The sequence below is a fragment of the Cryptomeria japonica genome, chromosome 2 (genome assembly GCF_030272615.1).
Source record: "Cryptomeria japonica chromosome 2, Sugi_1.0, whole genome shotgun sequence".
NCBI lineage: Eukaryota > Viridiplantae > Streptophyta > Pinopsida > Cupressales > Cupressaceae > Cryptomeria > Cryptomeria japonica.
Genome location: NC_081406.1, coordinates 525,613,973 through 525,636,543, shown reverse-complemented (window position 1 = coordinate 525,636,543; position 22,571 = coordinate 525,613,973). Strand labels below are relative to the sequence as shown.

The following is a 22,571-nucleotide window of genomic DNA, read 5'->3' as shown; positions in this document are numbered from 1 at the left end:
TACATGTTATCTTTTAAATCATCAAAATGTCAATAGATAATGAGATGTGAAGCCTCAAATTGCCACAACATGACCCCCAAAACACTCCTCTTGGCCTGCGAGGGTCTGATAATAGGCCAATCCCGTCAAATACTGAAGTCTAATGTGAAGGGGACATTACATAGATGTCCAACTTTGTTTGCAATCAAATGGGTTTAAAATCTATTTTCCTTTCCATGGATTGGCTTGCAAGAATTGTTGTTGTTATTCTATTTTGCTGGGTAAATACTTCCATTTTAAAATCTCAGTCTGGGAATTGTTTTTCTTGTGGAAATGGGGAGAAAACAAAAAAAAAACTCTGATTTCAAAACCAGATTTGATCAAAACCCTTGCTGCTCCCTCCAGTTGAATTTTTTTTTTAAAATGGGACTCTATTTATACATTTTGGTTGTTGTTAAAAAACCCCATTCTTTTCCAAAGTCTGCTGTTATTTATTCCTTGCTGTCAAACTGGTTATGTGAAAAAAAAATTACAGAGGAAATTTTAAACACAAAAAAAATTTCAAAATAAAATAATATAAAAAATTTTTAAAAAAAGATTTTTTTTATGGCCACGTAGTGGCCTGGTGCTGCCAACACCACCCACCACGTGTGGGGTGGGGTGCTGAGCCACCACCACCACATACGTGGTGGGGGGTGCAGCCAGCACCAAAAAAATTATTTTTTTTTTAATTTTTTTTTAAAACAAAACAAAATGCATTTTATTTTTTTTAATTAAAATGTATTTTATTATTTTTAAATATATTTTATTTTATTTTATTTAAACTGTAATTTATTTTATTTAAAATGGTTTTTAAAACAACCAAAAAATATAATAACAATATATACGTTAGTTCATAGGTATTTAAGGTAAAATATGTTCTATATACATATATAATTGATAAATATTAAGTTAATGGGTTTAAATTAGATAAAAGCATTTGAATATTAAAATAATAATATAATTCCAATAAATCGGATGATATTTGATTGACATTAATAATAGTATTATTGTAATACGATGTTAATTCGATGGCTTTAGTGTTATTATTGCTGCTTTTTTGACAATATTAAATGATAATGGATATACATACAACTTATACGTATACACGTGAGTATGTTATTGTATTTGTGGATTATCCATTTAGTCAACCTTTCCCAATTAAGAGTCTTTTCAATTTATGTTTTGCATCTGGAGGCCATTTGTGTCATTCGATTTAAAACAAATGGTTAATGTGAGGTTTTGTTTTTTACTTGTGTATCATGAGATTTACTTGCCCGTTTTGACATGCCCCCGTGATGATTTTGCCATGAGGAGGAAATAACCATACTGCTGATTTTGTGGTAGCGAGTGTGAAGACCTCGCGATGTTGATATGTCTTGGTGTAGTGGTATCATGAGTTGGTCATATTTCTTTAGTTAAGAGGCTCGTTCTTATATGTGTTGTTGTTCAGCGTTTTGGGGTACGTGTATGTTGTGGTTTGGCATTGTTGGCGTTTGTGTCAGATTTTTACTTGTGTAAGAGCCTCTTGTGTTATTGTTTTTGGATCCATGTAGACGGAGTGGGCTCCTTTATGACACCCGAGCGTCATGAGAGATGGACTTTCACGAGGTTCCTTGTAAGGATTCGTGAAGTCTAGACCTTTTGGGCATAAGGGAATTTACCATATTTTAATCAAGTGATAATTAATTAATTAATGGGTATGGGTAGTTAGATAATTTTAAAAGATAATAACTTATCAGTGCCTCATGACTCAGTCCTAGGGAGGATGTTTTAGGTTGAGCATGAGAAGACCGTGGAGACGGTAAGCTAATCTCCCTTGGTCTCTCTCTCAAAGTCAAGATGGCTCCGCATGCTCATAGGCTGGTGCCTTGTTCTTGGTTTGGCATGTGATGACACTCCCTCGTACATATGAGTCCTCTGTTAACTTTTGTATTCTTGTTATGATGTTTTATCAGCCTCTGGAAACCTCTTGTTCTTTCTTGTTTGCTTGGTGCATGGTTGTGTGTATGGAAGTTGCTTAGTGTTAGTCCCTTTGGTAAAGCGTCAACCTTGGTTTAGTGTGCGAGTTGGGACCTAACGACATCTCCTAGCTCAGGGGTGGTTCCTTGTAGGTTCCACATTGGTCGGGTGGTTGGAGCTTTTTGCCATTAGGGTTTTTCCCTCTTCATTGGTGTTGGAAGCTTTCTTCATGTTGACTTTGAACCCTTGGAGCAGATTCATGTATTGATTATCTTATGATAGAGAAACTTAAATCGTATACTAATTTAAGAATGTTGTATAAGAAGTGTGTGATACTCATGATTGTAATACTATGTAAAAACAACCAATAATGTATTCATGAGTTACTTTAGATGGTACATTCAAATGGAAGTAATAATATGAGTTAATCAAATGTAAGTAGAAAGAAAGAAGAAAATGATATACCCTTGCTAGTAATGGCTTATCATTTGTTAATCATGTATATTCCTTAATTTGAACTCATAGGACATGAATGAAGTTGTCATGCTTAGTATATGAGATGAATTAGTTAATTATAATTGAAATGTATTTTGTCAAATAGTTAAATCAGCAATACAATTATTCATGTGGTAATTAAATGTTAGATAATAGATATGTAGGTGTGATGGAAAAATGGATGTTGTTACTTTCTTCATGTTATATCTTTAGCAATGGAAATGAACTAATGCTTGCACCTTCAATATCTTCATGTGAAAATGGATGTAAAATTTAGTAGATGTTAACATACATTTATGAGACCAATGATATGAAAAATGGCATTAAACGAAAAACTTAGACTATCAATGTTAAGCACGGGAAACACAAAACTATTGATGATATAGTAGATGTTTAGAAACTACAATATCACTAAGGCTGAAAATTATATTGAAAACTATGATCAGACTTAGTACATAGACATCATTAAGAGCTAAATGAGAATACATATAATTGTGTTATGGTTGCCATAAAACTAATGTTCAATAAATAGCATTATGAACATGTAGATTGCATAAGTAGGTTAATGAGAATGCCTTGGTAGATGCATTGAATAGTGGATAGCAATAGTAGCATATTGTGTGAAGTGTGTGATATAGATTAATATGCATACATGCATTTGAAGTTGTGTTCCATGATAGGATAAATCATTAGAATCATAGAGTTGAACTAATACGATAAAGGTGAATTAAAAGTATTGATCATAAGTCATAAATGGTGTAAGTCTAGTAGTGACGTCAATACCCTAGGGAAACGAAGGAACCATGTAAGCTATTAAGCCTTGTAAACATGACTTCACTTGTGTTAGTAACATAACGTATGAAGCAACAGATAAACACTTAACATTATATCAAGACTAGTGTACCAACTTTAACTTAATGTCTAATTTGTGTTTAACGTGAACCTTATTAGTAAACAAAAAAAAAAATTCCACTCTTTTGGATCTAGTTATGGTAAGTTTCCTTGGCGTTTATTGGTCGGCGCTACATTCAGACTAACCATGCACAAAGACCTACAATTAGCAAGCCCTCAATGGTATGAACCTGAAATCACATCAAATGCCCTCGCATTTCACTATTAAATTAGATGAAAAGAAACCATGCAAACAAAAGAGAACAAAATGACAAACACCATACTTCAATGTTTATTTATTTGTTTCAACTACCATTACAACATTTTTTGTTCAACAGCTTCTACTCTATTCTACTTCTACTCCTAATATACTAGTTGTCTAACTCCTAAAAATCTAACTATCTAACCTCTTTACAAAGAGAGAGGTAGTGGCCTTTTATAGGTTTTACATTTTGGATTGATGGCCAAGATTGAAACCATTTGATGGTTGTGATCTGCCTTCTAGAAGCTCTGACAGCTTTAACCCATACCTAGTAACTTCCTAGTCCCTTTTCAACCACTTCAACTACCTACAACTGTTCTCAATCAATTTTGCAAATCAGGTAGCTGAGAAATAACTAACCTATGTCCCCCTTTTGTTTTCAATTGTAATAAAGAGGGTCCACATGTAGCCATTTTACAATAAGGCAATTTTGTTTTACAAACAAAATGAGTTTTCAGGAATTTCCAGATGTGTAATTCTTTTGATTTTGGATATCTTATAGCCCTTTGTGCAATCACCAGCCTTCAACTTACTATCTTGCCGGTGGTGGTGGTGATCCTCGTGCTTTGTCCCTAGCTCTGTAGCACGTTGTTCACTACTCCATGATCACCAATTTGATCCTGTGTGCTACACCTTCACCTTTTCGCGTTATCCCGATCACATCTTCACTTGTGTGTTGGGTCTCTTCCCATCACCCCACTGGTGGTTTTGCCTTTCTGATCCTGACATAGCACCATTCATCTTGCACAAACCAGCAATTCAAGGATCAATCACCTACCATACAATTATTTATTTAAAGACCCCGGCTTAGGAAACCTTGAAATAGACGCAATCACCCTCACAGTGCCATTTTGGTGAGCAAAGTCCAAACTTTGGGCCGAAGATCAGCAAAGGAATGCCTCTAAGTAATAAAACTTGGGTACAAAAAACACAAAAAGTCATGTATTGGCCCATTGAAAAATGCTGAATTTGAGACAACCCATGATAACAACACCACCTCGGTATTTTTATTGGCATTACAAGAAGTGATAGCAAAAGTATTTTAAAACATTCAAATTTTTACTTTGTTCTTATTTCTATTTTCGTTTTGAAGATTTTGGTACATTTCTCGGGGTTTATTTCAATGCTTGAAAGGTGATTAAAATGTCATGTCTTTTACGAAGGTATACAAACCTTTCTTTAAGCGCTTTAGCTTAGACTTGTTCCTTTTTCTTTTGGCACTTCAACAAATCTCCCCTAGCCTTTTTAAAGGTGAAATGAGGATGTTTAGCCAAGAGCGCTTTTGCCTTTTCAAAACTTTCGAAGTTCATTTTAATCGACTCCCTTTAATCATTATTTTGCTAACACTGGGGCGCTTTAGGAGTTTTCGGTATTTTGTTTGATATTTTATGAAGGCGTTATGACAAAAAAAAAAGAATACTTCATTTTAACATGCCAACAACTTTACTTTTATTCGCTCAAACTTAAACTTCATGAGCCTTTTCAGTATTTTGTTCGGTTACGATAAGAGACCCGAAATACTTGTATTTTTTCGTGGCCAAACATCGAACTCTTGTCGGGCCCTTCCAATTTGAATATCTAAACACTGAACCTGGTGTTTCTTTCTGCCTTATCTAAAGGTTCGAAAAAAAAAACGTAATTTGCCCTTTCACTTTGAAATGCCCTTGCTTGGTCTTGACAATTTTCAAGGCTTTTCTCGGCAATCAAAGGCTCACGATTTGTCCCTTTGCTCCTTACATTTTATGAAACAAAATGAACTCGTTTCATTTGCTTAGATTTTTCAATTTTGTGAATGTGTTTTAGCCTCTTTCGGTCTATTTGTTGGGGTTTATTCCAGTATTATAAGGCACGAGAATGAATGCAATAAGTGAAAAAAAATCGAACCTGTTGTCGGGTAATTACGTCATATTGTAATTAGAACATTACGAGTGTTAAGGGTCGATGGTTAGGTGATGCTTGTCGGCAGTTGGCACTGGACAACCTACACCGACACCTATATATATGTACTTGGTTTCCTATTTTAGTGTGAAGTTATTGTGGAACAAAGTGCTGTTGTGAATGTACTGGCATTTGACATTAATGAATACATACATCTGAGTTCTTATGTTTATTTGCATTGCTGTATGTTGTCGTATTTACTACATTTTTGTACTGTTATGCACTATTGAAACACACACTCCTCAGGGGAAAACATCTGGCGCCGTTGCCAAATTGGACTTGGAATGACGGGAACATACTACATGGCACGACGATAATGGGGCAACCAGTGGGCGAGGGGACCAGCACCAATCCCAAGGAAGAGCCGACGGAGTTGTTCGAAGGAGAGGGAGCACTAACAAGGGATTTCACCTGCATTCTCCAGGCATCCATCGAAACTTACATACGGAGGAAGGCCACGACCGAGGATGTCCCTGAGAGCGCAATGTGGAGTGCCCTTGACGTAAGTCCAACCGTAAATCGGTTGATGAACAACTTGCCAAGCTTGCTGGCACAAGCGTTCCTTGCTCTCCAAACTTGTCGGGAAGAAACCTACCGCAAGACCCGTCGACAGCAAATTTTGCAGCAATTTGAAGAAAGGAGTCGACGAGAGGAGGAATGTGATGATAGTCGTTGACGAACCTTCAACCCCATGGAAAGAAGGAATTGATGCCCGTGACGCTAAATAAGGATAGACACCATGTGCCAAGGGAGGAAGAAGATGCGCACGAGGTAACAGCGAGGACGCTGAGGTTAGAACAACAAACAGAACATTGATGACAACTAAAGAAACTTGCGGAAGAAATCACAACTGGCAATGATGGCTCGAGTATTGAGGGCCAAGTTTTTGGACTAATAGAAACCACCAGGAAGCGGTTGGGGGACCTTTCCCTGACATTGGAAGAGATTGGTGACGAGAGTACGGTAGAGTCGTACACGCCACATAGAGGTGTTGAGACCAGGAGGGAGGAGACAAAGACCGAGAACAGAGAGGCGGAGGATACCGGTGCGACCGAAGGTGTTAGAAGGACACAAGGTCACGGTAGCAGAAGTAATATGTTCGGTGCAGGCTCATCACACCCTACTAGTCAAAGCAACTAGGTGGGACCCAACAGACCAAATCTCGGCAGAGTACCTTCGGGAGGACCAGTGTTTGGAAGAGGAGTTCCTGGAGGGTCTAGTTCGAGTTCCGGAGGGCAAACTGGGCCGCCGCCAAGGAACGTGATGGCGAATCAGCAAAATTTGCCTAAGTTCACCGGAAACGAGAAAGAAGACCCCATACGGCATTGTCGTACATGTGAGACAATCTGGTCGGCCAATGGCATGGCCGATGAGGCGGAATAGGTGGTGCAATTCCCCGCCACCCTACGAGGAGTAGCCATCGATTGGTACTCAGATGCTGATAAAACCAAGATGACAACTTGGGATAAATTGCACAAAGCCTTCGAAACAAAGTTTTAACTCCTCAGAGACGATAATGAAATTGTGGCAGAAATCCTGAGCACCAAGCAAGGGAAAAGTGAGACCATCCGAGCATATAGCCGACGCTTGAAGGAATTGCTGGGAAAAATGGACAACCAGCCCAGCGATGGATTGAAGAAAATGTGGTTTGTGGAGGGTTTAAAGTCGTCACTAAGAAGGAAAATGAAAATTGTACCCCCCACATCCTACGAAGATGCTTATAACCGGGCAATGGACCTGGAAAGTAAAGGGAAGACATCCAAGAAAAAGAAAGACAAATCCTCTGGAGAGGAGGACTCCTCCAACAGAAATAGCAGTGATGAGGGGTCGAGTAAAAAGGTGCAAGCCCTTCAAAAGGATATGCATCGCATGATGCAGGAATTCAAGAGCATGAAGGGAAGCACCAGCAAAAATGAGGAAGTGTGGTGAGCAGAATGAAAGGAGGAAGGTCACACAAAAGGCTCCTGTCCAAAAAAGGCCTTCTGCGATATTTGCCAAGTGTTGGGACACTCCACCAAAGAATGTCCCTACAACATGAAGACATGGGGAAATCAGGTGCTTTTCACCCAGGAGCAGCCATCACCCTCCGCGACAGTAGGCACATCGTAGCCTCAAGCCAACACCACGGCATCATCTGGCGGTTACAGAGGTAACCGAAGGGGAGGAAGAGGCAACAATAATAATAATAGCAATAACCGGAGTCGAATGCATTATGATGCCAAAGGACGGTCGATGATTTAGTGTCGGGCATGCAACTAGTGGGGACACTTTGCGCGAGATCGCCAGAAAGAGGAGATGCTGCAAAACTTGTGCAGATGGTGTAGTCCTGGAGACCACGATGAGACAAATTGCCCCAAGCCAGGGGTTAATCTTCTCAATATTGAGAAAACTGGTGAGAAAGAAGTATTGGCAATCACCCGTGCTCAAACCAAAAAGGCCACTTATCTCGACTCCCGTACGGAGAAGGAGAGATTACGGGAGGCAAAAGCCAACATTGAGCACGAGATGACGGCAGAACGACGGAACAATGCAGAGGTGGTGAGTACATCATCCCGTACTGAAGCCGAAAAGAACATAACTGGGCAAGTCTTGCAGATGGAGGTGTCGATAAGGGTGAAGGACCTTCTAGACACAATGCCACAACTAAGAACTGCCATTTTCAGTTCCATACAAACCATTGCACACGCACCTTTGGGTGTGACCCGGGCGGAAGTTCCAGTCAGCCCCTCTGCTGACCGAATGTTGTTGGCCTTAAATAGTGGTTGGCATCCTGCGGTAGTGGAAATGGGAATCCTCGGGGCTATCCTCAAGGGCGCCATCGTGGACAGAGGTTCGGGGGTGAATGTGTTGCCGGAGGATACATGGAAGAAGCTCGGGAAGCCAACACTATGGCCACCCACATTCAACTTGGTGGGAGCAGACCAGCACAAAATCAAGCCACTCGGCACCCTAATGGCCCAGCTGGTGACCATTGGCACACAACCCTTCCTACTGGATTTTGTGGTAATCCCACTTAAGAAGAAGGGGTATGACGCCATCTTAGGGAGAGGGTGGCCAGTTACAGCAAAGGTGAACCACAACTGGAAGAAGAACACCCTTTCCATGGAGAAAGGGGGAGGAAGTACATCATTGACCTAAGGACCTAGGTTGTCAGCAAGGAGCTTGCATCATCCAACTCTAATTCAGAGGACTCAAATAGATGGGAGTACGATTCCTATGAAGGCAAAGACGAGATGGAACCAAACAATGAAGGAGTGCTTGAACTCGATGGCTGCTCGGAAGATGACATCTTCTCATTGAATGGACTCTTCCACTGGCAAATGGAAGATTATAAAGTGTTTCACCATGCTTGTCACATGCTGCAAATTGAAGACGAGCCAGGCGAGGAGGAGGAGTTCCTACCAGAATACAAGGAATATAAAGAGGGAGACGCCAAAGGAAATGATGTTCCGGCGTACGAATTTTCAAAGGGCAGACCAATGAGGTACGAAGACCCCACCGTGAAGGAGACGAACTTGGGAGACACTGCCACCCCTCGAAATATCTGGGTAGGAGACGATTGGAGCCCACTGCTGAAGGCCGCAGCATTCAAAATCTTCATGGAATATAAGGACGTGTTCGCTTGGTCCTACAAGGATCTGAAAGGGGTCTAGCCAGAATTGTGTGTCCATCGGATACCATTGGTCCTAGGAGCCCAACCCGTACGGAAGAGGCTGTACCAAATGAATAAAACTATGCTGCCAAGGTGAACGAAGAGATTGAATAGATGCTGGAGGCCGACATCATATTCCAGGTGGAGACAAGTGAGTGGGTCTCACCGATTGTGATCTCACTGAAGAAGGAGGCCAACCAGATCCGCATCTGCATGGATTTTCAATGCCTCAACACAGTCACCATCAAGGATCGGTTCCCTATACCTTTCACAGATAGCATCCTGGAGGAGGTGGCTGGCCTTGAAATGTACTCATTTCTGGACGGCTTTTCCGGATACAATCAGATTTCGATAGCTGAGGAGGACAAGTTGAAGACCACCTTTATGGTGGAGGACGGAGTCTATGCGTACAATTGGATGTCGATCGAGTTGTGCAATGCTCCGGCAACCTTCCAGAGGATAGTCCTTCATGTCTTCGATAAGATATCTGTGGGAAATTTTAAAGCCTTTTTGGACGACTGGTCGATTTTCAATAGCGAAGACACTCACTTGGTGGCGCTGAAAGAGTGCATGGAGAGATGCCGAAGGGCCAGACTAGCCTTGAATCCGCGGAAATGCAGATTTATGGTACCACAAGGAAAGTTGTTGGGCCATATCGTTTGTAAAGCTGGACTGAAAACTAAACCGGATAAGGTACGGGTAATTGTAGAGATGGAGTCACCCATTGATGTGACGGGAGTCAAGTCCTTGGGACATATAGGATATTACCGGAAGTTTATCAAGAGCTTCGCTCAACTTTCATTCCCTCTGGACAAACTGACAAGAAAGGGCGAACCATACAAATGGGGACCGGCACAAGGGGAAGCATTCGAGGAACTCAAGAGGAGACTAGTAGCAGCACCCATTCTGGCCTATCCAAATTGGGGCTGAGAATTCCAGGTAGACGTGGATACCTCGAACTATGCCATTGGAGCTACGCTAGCACAAGGGGGGGGACATGGGTTGGATCATCCCATCTACTTTGTTAGTCGGTTGATGTCGAAGCCGAGAAGAACTACAGTACCACTGGGAGGGAAGCCCTTGGAATGGTCTATGCCGTACAAAAATTTCGGCACTACTTGCTGGCGACACCCTTCACCTTCTATGTGGATCACCAAGCATTGATGTACCTGATAAATAAACCCATTATCCAAGGCAAGATAAGCAGGTGGCTATTGCTCCTTCAGTAGTTCACTTTCACAATAATTGTACGGCCAAGCAAGAGCCATGTGATCGCCAATCAATTGTCCCAGATTAGGTCGGGGGAGCCGCTGGAGGGAGTCAATGACGATTTTCCTGATGCACATTTGTTCCAAATTGCGGCAATACCACCGTGGTATGCGAACATTGGGGAATACTTATCTACCTCTCGGTTCCCAGTCGGAATGTTACTGAGCGAGAGAAGGAAGCTAGTCTTGACAAGCAGGACATTTCAGCTAATTAATGGGCTGCTGTATAAAATGGGACCTGACCAAGTCCTCAGAAGGTGTGTGATGGAAGAAGAGATTCTGGGAGTGCTCCGGGAAGCACATGAAGGGCCCGCAGGAGGTCACATGGATCCAAACACCACCGCACGCAAGTTATTAATGGCAGGACTATGGTGGCCCACCCAGTATAATGATGCACGGGAATGGGTGGTGGGTTGTGATACATGCCAGAGGGTAGGGAAACCATTGAAGCGGGACTTTATGCCCCTCAATCCATCCCATGCCGAGGAGTTGTTTGAACGCTCGGGTCTGGATTTCATTGGACCTCTGAAGGTCAGTCAAACACGGACATGTCGTTACATTGTGGTGGCAATAGAATACCTTACGAAGCGGGCTAAGGCTCAAGCACTACTAGACAACTCAGTTTTGAGTACAGCCAAGTTCATTTATGAACAAATTATTACAAGTTAAGGCATCCCAATCCAACTATTGACTGATCGTGGTGGGCAATTTGTGAATCATGTGGTCAAGATACTCACAACGGAATTCAAGATCTTTCATTCCTTGTCAAGCCCGTACTACCTGAGGGCCAACGGGCAGGCAGAGGCGACTAACAAAATACTGGTGTCGGTGATCTATAAGTCCCGCGGAGTTGAACGGGAAGACTGGGAGGAGAAGTTGTCGTCGGTATTGTGGGCATACGGGACCACCTACAAAGTCACCACAGGCAAGACACCCTTTCGGCTAATGTACGGGCAGGAGGTTATTGTGCCAGCAGAATTCATGGTTCTGAGTTTAAAGATCACGATCGAGAATCGTCTAGGAGATATGGAAAGCCTGCGGGAACTGCTGTACGCGTTAGGCAAGTTGGATGAACGCATAATGATGGCTCAATGGGCCACTGAAGCCGCCCAACAAAGACGAAAATTTTGGTATGACAAGCACTTCCGGCGCATGGAATTTCAGCCAGGACAGTGGGTGTTGAAGTATAATGGGCAGAATGAGATTAATCTTGGGAAATTTAAAGTCCAATGGCTGGGGCCATTTAAAATCCACGAAGTAGCTACAAATGGAGCAATTAAGTTGTGAACATTGGCCGACCAGCCGATAAAGAAGATGGTAAACAGGTCGAAGTTGAAGATTTACATCCGTACGGAAAAGTCGTACTGACCGAAAAAATTTAAAAATCGTACAGTCGTATGGAAATGAGAAAAGGATCGTACAAATTAAAATTTGTACGGTTAAGAGCATACGAATCCATACGATCACAGAGGGAAATTTCCATACGACAGTTGCAGAGTAAAATACGAATTTCGTACAGCACAACAGAATACAAAGAAATTTGTACACCATAATCAGTGGAAGACAAATAGATAGCATTCATACCGTAGCACAGGAGAAGAGACCATGCCTAATCTGTACGGCCAAGTGAGTACTTGAAATCCGTACGGTAACAAGCAGAAGCATTCATCCAAAGAAATAATCCGTACAATCAAAAGGGTCCGTACGGCCAAGAAGGTGATGAAGGACAAAGGACTGAAACCGTACGAAGACATCACATTGGGTCGTACATTAGTATTAGTGCTAGAGAGGAATTTCATACGGTCGACAAACATCCGTACACGTGGTCAGTGAAGGGAATCGAATATGAAGGCAAGGGTTCCGTACAGTCCATGAGAAAGTACAACGGTACGCTATAACTTGATAGAAAAAAAAAGGGGGGGAAGTAATGGTATTTGAAAATATTAAAGGATTGGCGCCAACACTTAAATCATTCAAATGGAATTAGGAAAACAAAAATTAAGAAAGCTAGACTGGAGAAAACGGTTACAATAGTTAGACCAACCATCACAATCAAGGAAAATGGTAGAGGGAAGCATGGCAGTCAAGGACAAGGGGAAGCAAGTGTTGCAGTCGGGAGTAAAAATTGCAGGGTCAACGGATACAGGAAAAACCAAGAAGGCAATGCCGGAGAAAATCACACTTGACACTATTACATTTGAAGGATTGAGCAGAAATGTGTGCAGGACCTGGTGGCTAGAAACCCCGGATAATTATGCAATTAAAAAATATCTCAGGAAGGCACGGGTACATTCGGCAATTCAAATGCCCATCTTCGCCATTAGAGATTTCGAATCATGTCTGCGGATGATGGTGGCTACATATGATAGTGCGACCAAGGCATCTACTTTCTCGTACCAGCAGAGCACTATGATCGTCTCCTTTGCACCTGATGATTTTGATAGGGTTTTTGGCATCCCAAAGGAGGGCAAGAAAATAGACAAGAAAGCCACGAAGATGTCGCCAGAAAGGAAAGAACAACTATTGCGGTTAATTTGCCGAAGTGATCTCTCAGACCGGGAATGGGCTACGATCAAGGCACCCAAGGGCAAAGGGTTGAAGAAGTCCTCCATTGTTCCAGGAGATTGGCAGTGTCTGCTGGATGTTATGAAGAGCAGACTTACAGGAGCCAGCAGGGCATCCGACACGACGGTACCCATGATTGCACTAATGAATAGTCTGAGGAACGGGATGGTGTATAACTAGGCAACAATTTTGTCTGACAGAATCCATGAATTCTTGATGCTGTGACACAAGGCTTTCTATATGCCACGCCATAGGGTTGTTCCTCGACGCAGTACGCACACAAGTGTCACCGGAGAAGCACGTATGGAAACCTCAAGAGAAAAAGCCAGTTTTGTCATATGTTGATGATATTAAATGAAAAGAGTACAATGTCATATGCACAAAGAGAACTCCTGAAGAATCAATATTACTCCAAGCAAAAAGATGAGGTTGGAGTTCGTTGGCAAAGGACATAAGAACTATCAATAATGCAAGTTGATGTTTTTGAACAAGTACCTTCATCGATCTTAATACTTCAAGTGCCAGCATCTTGTAACAACATGAAGACCTCTTAGAGAAAGAATGATGTAAATAGAGACGTCTCTTGGACACTTAGATTAGTTTCAATTATACATTTGTTATTTCCCTTTGACAAATTATATGTAATGCCAAAAATTGTAATTGCAAGTAGTCACCTTACTTGCATTCTTGTAACTTGTAATTGCATGTAAACAAATTACAAGTTGAAAGACAATAGGATTGTAATTTAAAATAAGTCATAGTTAGTTGTGGAATAAGTCTTAGTTAGTTGGACTTCTCCCACTTTTTGCTCTTAGCCCCTCTCCCATATATATTGGAGGGTGCTCTATGTAATAGGAATCTTTTGGACAAGCAAGAAAACTCTGCAGAAATTTACAATGATAAAAACTTTGTGTTTTATACTTGTAAATTGAATTCTCAAGCAATATAAGGAGAACATTTGAGTTTCAGACTTTGTGTTGAGGCTTTGTTTATATATCCATTGTGTTCTTATGTCATAGTAATATATCTTTCTACATATACTTGAGGTTTTAGTTAAGTTGTCGGAAAGAGCTTTGACCTAATTTCTTGTAGACTTTGTGCTGTAAATATTGAGGATTAAATTAGCATAGTTAAGTGTTCACAATAGAGAAAAGTTACAAGACTTTGTGCTTGTAATTGTTCCTATTCATAGTAGTTTGGATTGCATCATATCAACAGACTTTGAGTTGTTGTATGTTGTGTATTGTTATCATACTAATCATTTTGGAAGGTAGATAGGACACTAGAAAAGTGAAGACTTTGAATTTTGCTTCTACATTCCAATCTCAGGGAAGCGACGGAAGACTTTGCGCTTTCATGGAAACTTTGCTTCCTTTCAAATAAACATCTTTGTAATTGTTGGAATTTCTCAAATTTCTGTATTTGTCACTCTAATTATAGTTTTTTGCTGAAAAGAGAAGAATATCATCTTTTCTGGAAAAAAAAAGAAAAGAATGTTGTCTCACCGAAGTTAAAATAGTGTTTATATGTTACAGTTAATTTGTAATAATAGAAAAGGGGGAGCCTTCCCATAGAATTAGGAGAGTTTTAAACTCACACGCTATGGCTGAAACCATAATTTTGCACACCTTCCTAGGTGTACAAAATTTTCAACCAACAGAGCCAATTCTTGATTGTGTTACCTTCAGGATGCCAACTTGAATCTACATTAAACATCATCAAAAAGTGACAAATCCTAAAGAGAGAGTGAGGTGCTTCTTTGCCAAGTATCCATGAGGAGAGAGAAAAGAGCAAATTAAAAGAAGTATTAAAGTTGATGCATCAAACTTCATAATTTCCCCATTGGGTCACTTAAAACACATTTATAATATTAAATTGTTACTCTTCCTAAGTACGTATTCCTAGTAGAGAGTGAAAGGGGAAGTGAGAGATAAAAGGTTGATTTAAGTGAAAAAAGCATATAATATAAAGGGAGCACTCCAGGAAGTACCCGAAGTGTTCGGGATGTTGGAGGTAGATGTACAAAGGACGCACATGTGGCCGAGAGTGCAAGGGAAGCCCCGAAACATAGCAATCGGAACAGTCCACCTAGGTCTGGCACACAAGGGAGTAAGCAGGTGAGAAACCAATTCGCACAAACTTGCCCCTCGTTGAGGAACTAAGAATAGGGGGTCCTGAGCCAAAGACTCCAGGGTAGAGAGAGAATAGAAACGAAGGTGACCAAGGTGCAAACACAGAAGGTGGACATGTACAAAGATCGCGCATGCCCAAGAGTCACACACGATACCTTCCAAGCGAGGACAATGTTGCACAACCAGAATAGCCAGGAGAGGCAAAAACTCCCGAAGTTCACAAAGATGGATCAGAAGACCTCGTACGACATTGTAAGACATGTATAACAATATGGGAGGTGAGTGGCCAAGATGACCATGATTATTTGCTGAAGGCATTTCTCGCCACCCTTCAGGGAATTACTATTGACTAGTACACAGACCTAGATGCTAAGGACAAGGCCAGGTGGAGTAAACTTAAGAAGGCATTCGAAGAGGAGTTCAGACTCCTGAGGGATGACAATGAGATTGTGGCCGAAATCTATAATACCAAGCAAGGGAAAAGTGAGAGTGTATGCTCTTACAATTGTAGGTTGAAAGAATTGTTGAACAAAATGGAACACCAGCCAACCGATGAATTGAAGAAGAGGTGGTTCATGGAAGGACTTGTCCCATCTCTCAGGAGGAAGATGAAAGTTGTTCCTTCGCCCTCGTATGCTAAAGCATACAACCGAGCGATGGACATCGAGAGTGAGAGTAAAACATCCAAAGGAAAGAAAAGGATCAGTGATGATGATAGTATGGGAAGTAGCAACGGAGAGTCTAAAACCGCACAAGCTCTTCAAAGAGACATGCTGCAAATGATGAAGGAATTAAAGGAAGAAAAGGAGAGTGCCAAGGAGAGAAAGGAAGTATGGTGTACCGACTGCAAGGTAGAAGGTCATACCAAGGGCACCTGCAAGAAAAAATCATTATGTGACATCTGCCAGGTACTAGGCCATTCCATCAAGGAATGCCCATACAACTTGAAAACAAGGAGCACACAAGTGCTCTTTGCCCAAGGGGAATAGGCTACCCCGCAAACCACACCATCCAAACCACCGACAAACTTGAATGCCTCCCCAGGAGGGTACCATAACAATCGGCGAGGGAACAATTGGTCCAACAACAGCACGCAGAGAAGAAAAATCTATATTATTTGACTTCATCAATGTTGTTTTTGACATCTTAAAAAATCAGAAAAATGCGCTGCCCCTCAACCCTGCAACAAGCACTGCCCCTTGACCTTGCTGAGGGCACTGCCCCCAAACCCCCATTTGATTTGGTAGGTACACTACAAGTTGGTCTTGTCCAATCCAAGTCATTATCTGTCATTAGTCTTCTCAAATATTACTTGATCTTTACTTGTCGTCTGGAAGACAACTTTTTCTTTTGGGGGGGATGATGTAGTTGGCATAAAATGCCTATGGTTATATTTGATAATATTTGTTATCTGCCAATGTATTAATTGTTTGTATTAAGTGGGTTGTCACTCTCGAGTAGTTAATGTGTCGGTTGGTTGACAGTTGTGTTCCTCTCGACAACCGTTGGGTCCTTTAAACATGTTGTGTACCGCCAAGGAAGGTAGTATGGAATAGTCATGTCAATTGTAATCCTTGGTCGACCATCTCTAGTCTTCTTCTCTGCAATAATTGCATGTGCGAATAAAGATATATTTTACTACCGTGTCTAATATGCATCATCATTTGTATTATTATTTCCTATACTTAATTTATCAGATATAGCAACAAACAATCTTCAGCGTACTAAATGAGCTCTCCATCTCCCTTTTTCATAATCTTTTTAGAGAACTTTCCAAAAACTCCTTTAAAACCACTTTATTAATTTATTAAGAATTTTAACTCCAAGAAGTGATTTATTTTACTTTTAAAACATTTATGGCACTTAAAGTCGCTTTTAAGCATCTCATCATTTAAAACTTTATGTTCTCTTTCCAACAAGCTATAACACTAAGGTGCCATATAAATTATTTTATTTAAAATAGCAACCTCAATGAAATCAATTAAATATAGCTCAATAATACACCCAATTAGCAATAATGGTCTAAAAGCATCGGAATCAAAAACTGACTATGTAGGAGTGATCCCAGTGATAAAAGATGATAAACAAAGCTGATTGAGTGAGTTACTAAAAATAGATGCTCCCTCCAATAATCGTGGAGCCCAAACTGGAAGCCAGACATAAGATCTAAAGTGGCATATAACTCCACTAAACCATCTAAGCTCACTAGTAACATCAAATTACTCCTCTAAACAAGCTAACACAAACCCAAAGAGTCATTGACAACTGCACTGCTAGAGAACTTGAAAATAGGGACATTATAGTCCACTCATCCCAAATATTGCTCATCCTCAAACAATGCCAACATAACCCCAAAATCAAGAGATTGATCCAGATTGAAACCAAGAATGATCCCAAGGTCCCAAGTAAACCTAAGAGATCTCTAGCACCATCTACTGAAAGCACTATCCTGCAAGGTACCAATACAAGAGACCTCCTTAAAACCTCCTATAAGAAGAGCAATCAAATACTGCACAAACTCAATCAGTTTCTCAAAGAATTGCTTTTCAAAATAACCAAACCGATGCACCATAGGAGCAAACTCCCAGAAAGCAAGCATTGTCTCTCTCATTCCCAACAACTGCTAGACTACAAACTAATGTGATCCTACGGTTCCTAGTCTATCTCAAAAAAGATCCACCATGCTATCGATACTCCTATCCTGAAAAAGCTGACAAACCCGAAAAAGCTGAAATCTAAACCGTGAAACATCTCCTGTTGAAGCATCCCAGTAAGGTCGAAAACTGCAATCCCTGTAAATAACACGATCTTGGGCAATAGGAAGAAATATCTACTCAACCTAAAACCATAATCCTCAATATATCTCCTCAAGGTGTCATGCAGAGTCATAACTACAAATATGAACTCCAATCTTCTTGCTAAAAGGAAAGCAATCCTTTATAAGAGTTCAAAAAACTCGCCAACATAACACCACATGGATAAAATATGTCTCCTTTGTGCCAATCTAATACAATCATGAAGACTTGTGAAAACACTTACTATTCCAACTCCAAGGGTCACTGAATGATGAACAAAAGCATGCGGGAGTTCGTTGTACTAAACCAACACCAATAGTAAACTATCAAAGTTTACATCACAAACCTTCATAAAATGAACTCTCTAAGTTAGGAAGGTCTGAAGTAAACAATAATGACTACTATTCAAAACTAAAATCAGTGAAGTACAATCTAATTTTAATGCTTTACACAAAGAACAACAGTGGTACCAATGAATTTCCCAAGCATGCATGATTAGCATTGTGTTGCACCAAATCAAATCAAAAGTGGCTGGGAAACACTTCCAAGCAATCTCCAACAGAAAAAATTCACTTACTTGACAAAGAATAATGTGCTAATTCCCCTGATTGAGAGCAAACCATAATGTAAAGTGACAAACCTGCGACCAAACAGCAACCTCAAGACTGAAATTTTGATCCATTCTTTGCTAAGGAACACTCCCAAGAGTGACCATTCGTTTATTGCTCCAATCTCTACTTAAAATATCTCTCCAATCCATTTCAGGATGAGCAAATGGAATTACAAAGATGGCTGGTAAGGCAAAGAACACTATTAATTCTGAAATTTTGAAAGGTCATTCCTTCCATTCCTAATAAGCTCTATCAATCTTTGTTGAGGATCCCAAGCATGGATACTGAACCAAGAAAGATCTCCAACAAACCTTGAAAGGTACACACCAAAACTCAATGTCATCCATAACACCATGCTCACCTAGGAAGTTTATGACTTTTTTGGTAATTTTATAACCCACCCATGAAAGCATCAACAACTAGGGTGCAAGGAGCAATTATCGTCTTGAAAACCAACCCAAAAGAAAGATTGGTATAACAATAAACATCACTCAATCCAAAGGATGGATTGCCAAACATGTAGACGTCAAGTTTACATCCTTCTTCCTCCAGAGTTGAATAAGTAACAAGCTTGAAATCTCCCTTCCTTGCTGCTGTTCTGAAATTTCTAGCAATCTCAAAAACATTGATTGGAAACTTTTCAAAATCTGAAATATAAAAGTCTCCAAGAATCAATACATCTCATGTAGAAACTGCATTTCCAACTACAAATGAAAGGCATCCATTACTACTTATCAACTCAAATCATGTATGAAATGTCCCACCCCAATCTGACTTGTGTTTGTTTTTGGTTTTTCAATTTCTGATTTTTTATTTTGTTTTAGCATATAATGAAAGCAAATTGCAGGGAAATGAAAAAAATAAACTTCTAATGGAACTTAACAATTAACTGCAACAGAAACATAAACTCTATTTGCATTAATCAAAATAAACTGAACATACCCTAGGTCCAACGCCTCAGCCAGGCATAATAGATTAACAATAAATGACTGCAAGATCTGGAAATGTATTTCGATCAGCTGCAAACGATAATCCACGAGACTGAAAATGCAAATATAGCTCAATTTCCAACGCCTAGGATCACCAGGCAATCTTCCCATTGCAAAGTACCACTAGGAGATGATAAATAGATGAAGATGAGGGACGGCTGGCAAATCTAGACTGGTACATCCAGAATTGGACATCTGAAACGATATGAAAGTGCAATCCAAAACCCCATGCTGATACCCTGTAATGATGTGTCTCTAGGCAAGGATTGTATGGCCCTCTCTAGGATGGTATGACCAGCTAGAGGGAGTATTTAATGTCTTCAATCTGTTAAAAAATTCTTCCAATATGCCCTATATTAATCTTTTGAATACCTAATCAAAATAAATCACTGAATCCATGGGGTTTTGAAGTTCCGGGAAAGAGGAAGGAGGCCAAGGGAAGGAACCTCGAAACCTCGGGGTTCCGAGAAGGAGAAAGGAGAGGCAGCAAGGAACTTCGGAACCTCGGGGTTCCGGGGAACTAGAAAAAGGGGCTAAGGAACTTTGGAACCTCGGGGTTCCGGAATTCCGGGGAAGAGGGAAAAGGAAGCAAAGGAAGGAACTTCGGAACCTCGGGGTTCCGGAGTTCTAGGGGAGAGAAAAAAGGAGCTAAGGAAAGAACTTCCTCCAGACAAAACAACACTTCACTCCTCCTAATTCCATTGCTTTTCTCTTTGATCAACTGGGGCAGCGCCAGTCCATGGATCGTATCTCTGATCTGTTCTCACTGATGGACCAAGGGTGTGATAAAATGACAACAGTTCCCTGTATGTATCCATGATCAAACTAACAATATAACTAGTATAACTAAATCTCTAACTCACTCTAGCATTAGGAGATAAGGTAAGAATATAAGATTATGCCCAAATAATTAACAATTCAAATAATTGTGATATTGCTATCAAGATTCAATTGTGCACTTTTCGAGTCAAACTCATTGACCCATGATTCGTGAGTAGTGGTTCACAAGAACCCATCTCACATGAGAATGAATGGTACACTTAGCACTCATTGCATCTAGGTGATGCTCACAGAGGTGAAGCATTGATCCTTCCGGGGAGGTCACCCATCCCAGTACTACTCCAACTCGAGCGTGCTTAACCACGGAGTTTCCCCCAAGGTTAAACCCACTCAGCTTGCAACACCATGATCTCATATAAGCACAAGAGTTAAGATGTGTGTGTGTGTGTGTGAATCCTTCACATAGTTAAGGTGTTATCTCACTCTAACCTAATTAGGTAAGCACATACAACTATACCCAAATAATTAACAATTCATATTGTTCCATTGATCGTGTCTAGGAACATGAGTTAAGATGTGTGAATCCCTTCTATGGTTAAGATGATTACAACAAAAGTCATAGTAGCAATATAACCTTGTATTGAGGCATTGAAGGAGGTTATATATTATTATATAGCATAGTTCAGCCTTTTACCCTTATAGATTTGGTACCATTGCCATTGCAATATGTGTGGCATGATTGTGTCATACTCTTACCTCATTATAGAATCTTGAAACTAATCATAAACCAAGTAGAATCACAATCATGCTCTTAAGTTTTTAGAATTATTTCAAAATAACTTGTGTGCTTGTTAGAAAGAAATTTCATATTATATTAACAAAAATTTATACCCTAAAGTTAGGTATATTACATTCTTTTCAAAAATAGTGAAATACTTTTGCAATGAACACTATCAATTTATCTAAAAAGGGCCTAATAAAAACCACTTATGAGTGAAATATCTAAAGAACATGGATGCATCAAAAGATAGTTAATAACCTGTGACCATATTTCAATAATAATACATGGTAGCTGAAATCCATAAACCTTGTGTCACAAAATATGTGGTACTACAAGATAATTGACATCCATCTCTCTTATAGAATTCCAATAAAACTGAATAGATCCAAAATATGCTATCAAATGAAGAATATTAGAATCCCAATAATTCCATCAATGTCGACCTAGAAGCAAGGTTCTCACTGCTAAACTTAGATAATGAATGAAAATTTACCAAACTTTATGCTGTCTGTACTAATACTAGAAACTCTAAAATAGCTTATAGCTTGAGATAAATCTAAGAAATATGAAAAAAAAGATCATATGGTGCTAGATATTGACATAAGGATTTATATTAATGATGTGATACATCAAATATAAGATTAACACGTTTACCTGTGCTGTTGCTGCATAATTGATGCTACCACCAATGTAACTAGCACAAAGGGATGAAGCAATCTGGGATGCAAAAATATTTTCATAGCTTAGTTAAATAATTAAAGAACACAATCATACAAGTGTTAAGTATGAACATCACACTTATACAAAACTAACCAACGTCAAAGAAAGAAAGAAATTGTATTATTGTCCAGAAATTGCAAAAATAGGTCCATGGGACTCAAACATACATCTAGGAACAATCACATAAGGGATCCAAACATAATCTCTGGCATATAGAAGAAATAAAATACTAAGTCTAAAATTTGAAAGCACAACAAAAGATTCCAAATAACTAGTGGTGAACTGAAAATAGAAAACCCAAACATATCCAAAAAAGACAAGCACCATGTCTTACAAACAACATAACAAACATGTGAGGAAGACTCGCAAAATTGAAGCATATAGGATAGCCTTCTATTTACAAGATTACACTCGATACCTTCCACCCTTCTACTCCAAGAGCATGCCCAACTATTTTAAATGAAATAATTGTTCCAAGAACAGTCCCAAAAGCACCCAACCAAAAGGCCTTCAAGGTGATTCCTGCCACAAACACAAATTGAATAAAATTTAACCAAGTTCCAAGAAAATAATTTGTACAAATTAATTATAAAAACTTTTATGTTACATATGTTATTGCAATCTTAGTTACAATATAAAATTATTGGGTGCAAGTTTATTGGTCATGAATTATGTAAGTATGGACAGTCACAATAAATCATAGTTACAAGAC

General features: G+C 39.9%; 1 protein-coding gene across 4 annotated transcripts in view; it reads right to left on the bottom strand.

The window, feature by feature from the left end:
• The window catches only part of LOC131052191 (uncharacterized), a 423,207-nt gene that overhangs the window by 291,127 nt on the left and 109,509 nt on the right, over positions 1 to 22,571 (bottom strand). For all 4 annotated transcript variants that reach the window (XR_009371577.1, XR_009371578.1, XM_059216699.1 and 1 more), the window contains exons 4-5: positions 22,278 to 22,381; positions 21,794 to 21,856 (exon numbers count right to left, since the gene is read on the bottom strand). Coding sequence is in view for 2 of the 4 variants with exons in the window: in XM_059216699.1 (XP_059072682.1) it covers positions 21,794 to 21,856; positions 22,278 to 22,381 (167 nt within the window). In the remaining 2 variants the exon portion in view is untranslated. The remainder of the gene's footprint in view (positions 1 to 21,793; positions 21,857 to 22,277; positions 22,382 to 22,571) is intronic.